Below are 2,402 nucleotides of genomic sequence, written 5' to 3' on the forward strand. Positions count from 1 at the left end.
ATGAATTACCTCAGTTGGAACTGTCGGGGGCTTGGGAACCCCCAGACAGTTCATGAATTGCACCTTCTGGTGCTTAAAAAGTCCCCAGCATTTGTGTTCCTTATGGAAACAAAGTGCAGTAGAAACAGAATTGAAAGTCTCAAGAAGAGTCTTAAGTTAGATAACAGCTTTGTAATTGACTGTAAGGGCAGGAAGGGTGGTCTTGCATTCCTTTGGAGAGATGAAGTGGAAGCCGTAGTGCACACTTACACTCAACACCATATTTCTCTTATGGTGAAGGGGGCTGAGGGGGGAAAGGAGTGGTTACTGACTGGTTTTTATGGCAATCCTAATACTAGTAGAAGGAAGGAAAGCTGGCAGCTTCTCCAAGCTATTAATCCAGGAAGTCTAATAGGGTGGGTGTGTGTTGGGGACTTTAATGAAATACTCAACTTTAATGAAAAATGGGGAGGAGCCTTAAGACCTAAAAATCAGATTGATGAATTTAGAGCTGCGGTTGATGCTTGTGGTCTATGTGATATGGACTTGGTAGGAAACAAATTCACTTGGAATAATGGAAGAAGTGGTGGAGCCTTTACCAAAGAAAGATTGGACAGAGCTTTTTGCAATTCCAATTGGAGTGAGAGCTACCCAAATTCAAATGTTTGCACCCTTTCTACCTTGTGTTCAGACCATTGCCCACTGCTAGTCAGGTTTGAGGGGAGTCAGGATCATAGGACCCATAGGGACAGACCATTTCGATTTGAAGCACATTGGGCCATGAGAGATGGTTATCAACACCTGATGGAGGAAATCTGGCAAAACAACAAAGACTCAGGGAACAAAGTGACTGATCTTAAAGAGGGGCTAAACAAATGCAAACAAAAACTTCTGCAATGGGATAAAAGAATGAAGGGCAATTCTCAACAACAATTATCAGAGAATATGACACTTTTGGATGACCTTCAAAAAAAGAACAAGGGCCACCTTAATGAGCAAGTTAAGCAGGTTCAGAAGGCTATAAACAACCAGTTGGAGGAAGATAATCTCAGATGGAAGCAAAGAGCTAAGCAAAAGTGGTTGAGAGAAGGTGACAGAAATACCAGATTCTTTCACCAAAGTGCTTCATTTAGAAGAAGAAACAACAACATCAAAAAGTTAGTGAATGAAGAAGGATAGGAAGTGTATACCATAGAAGGCATAAGTTCACTCTTCCAAGATTATTTTAAAAGCCTTTTCTCAACATCTTCACCAGGAGACTTCTTTGAAGTTCTGAATTCTATGGAGCCCCGAGTCACAGAGGAAATGAATGCCAATATCACAAGGGTTTACACTCAACAAGAAATTGAAGAAGCCCTATTTCAAATGGAGGGCCTCAGCTCTCCTGGCCCGGATGGATTTCCTGCTGTTTTTTATCAGAAGCAATGGCCCCTCATTGGCAAACAGGTTTGTGAAGGCATATTGCAGGTGCTGAACTCTAATGGTAACATCTCAGATGTGAACAACACCTTCATTGCTCTAATTCCCAAGAAAAAAAACCCCACCAAAGTCACTGAATTCAGACCCATTTCCCTGTGCAATGTAATGTATAAGATCATATCTAAAATGATAGCAAACAGGCTTAAATCAATCTTACCTCTCATCATTTCCAATTCCCAGTTTGCATTTGTACCAAATAGACTCATCACTAACAATGTAATAGTGGCTTTTGAAGCCTTGCATACGATGAAATCTAAAATGACAGGCAAGGATGGGTATATGGCTCTGAAACTCGATATGAGTAAAGCTTACGATAGGCTAGAGTGGAGCTTCATCAAAGCTGTGATGTGCAGAATGGGTTTCTGTAATAAATGGATAGACTTAGTGATGAATTGCATTGAAACTGTATCATATGCCCTTCTAGTTAATGGAAAACCTCAAGAACATTTTCATCCTTCTAGAGGGATAAGACAAGGTGATCCACTATCACCTTATCTTTTTATTATGTGTGCTGAGGCCCTTAGTTGTCTTTTGAAAAAAGCTGAAGGTGAGGGTTGGATACATGGGGTACCTATTGCTAGAGGCCAAGTAAGAATCTCACATCTATTTTTTGCTGATGATTGTCTCCTATTTTGCAAGGCAAATGCTATAGAATGGGGCAGACTTTTTGGACTGCTGAGAAAGTATGAATCATGCTTGGGCCAAAGGCTCAACCTGGAGAAAACTTCTATAATTTTCAGCAAGAACACAACAAGAATCACACAGCAATATATTTTGTCCATTGCTGGGTTGAGACATAGCTCGACTTGTGAGAAATATTTGGGATTGCCTTCAGTGGTGGGAAGGCTCAAGTACATGACTTTTAAAGGCATCCTAGACAATATTAGATCAAAAATCAGCAATCACAGAGTGAAATTACTGTCACAAGCTGGGAAGGAGGTCTT

The 2,402-nt window shown here is 40.7% G+C and overlaps 1 protein-coding gene across 1 annotated transcript; it reads left to right on the plus strand.

Annotated features, from left to right (window-relative positions):
• On the plus strand, window positions 1-1,158 carry LOC108999324. The gene has a single exon (XM_018976211.2). It carries the CDS (start codon window positions 1-3, stop codon window positions 1,156-1,158), a length of 1,158 nt encoding a protein of 385 aa, XP_018831756.2.
• Window positions 1,159-2,402: the final 1,244 nt, after the last annotated feature.

This window comes from Juglans regia, chromosome 3 (assembly GCF_001411555.2).
Source record: "Juglans regia cultivar Chandler chromosome 3, Walnut 2.0, whole genome shotgun sequence".
In the NCBI taxonomy this organism is placed as follows: domain Eukaryota; kingdom Viridiplantae; phylum Streptophyta; class Magnoliopsida; order Fagales; family Juglandaceae; genus Juglans; species Juglans regia.

Excerpts from the sequence above, each read along its gene's own strand:
- LOC108999324 (XM_018976211.2), top strand. The coding sequence starts at position 1 with ATGAATTACCTCAGTTGGAACTGTCGGGGGCTTGGGAACCCCCAGACA.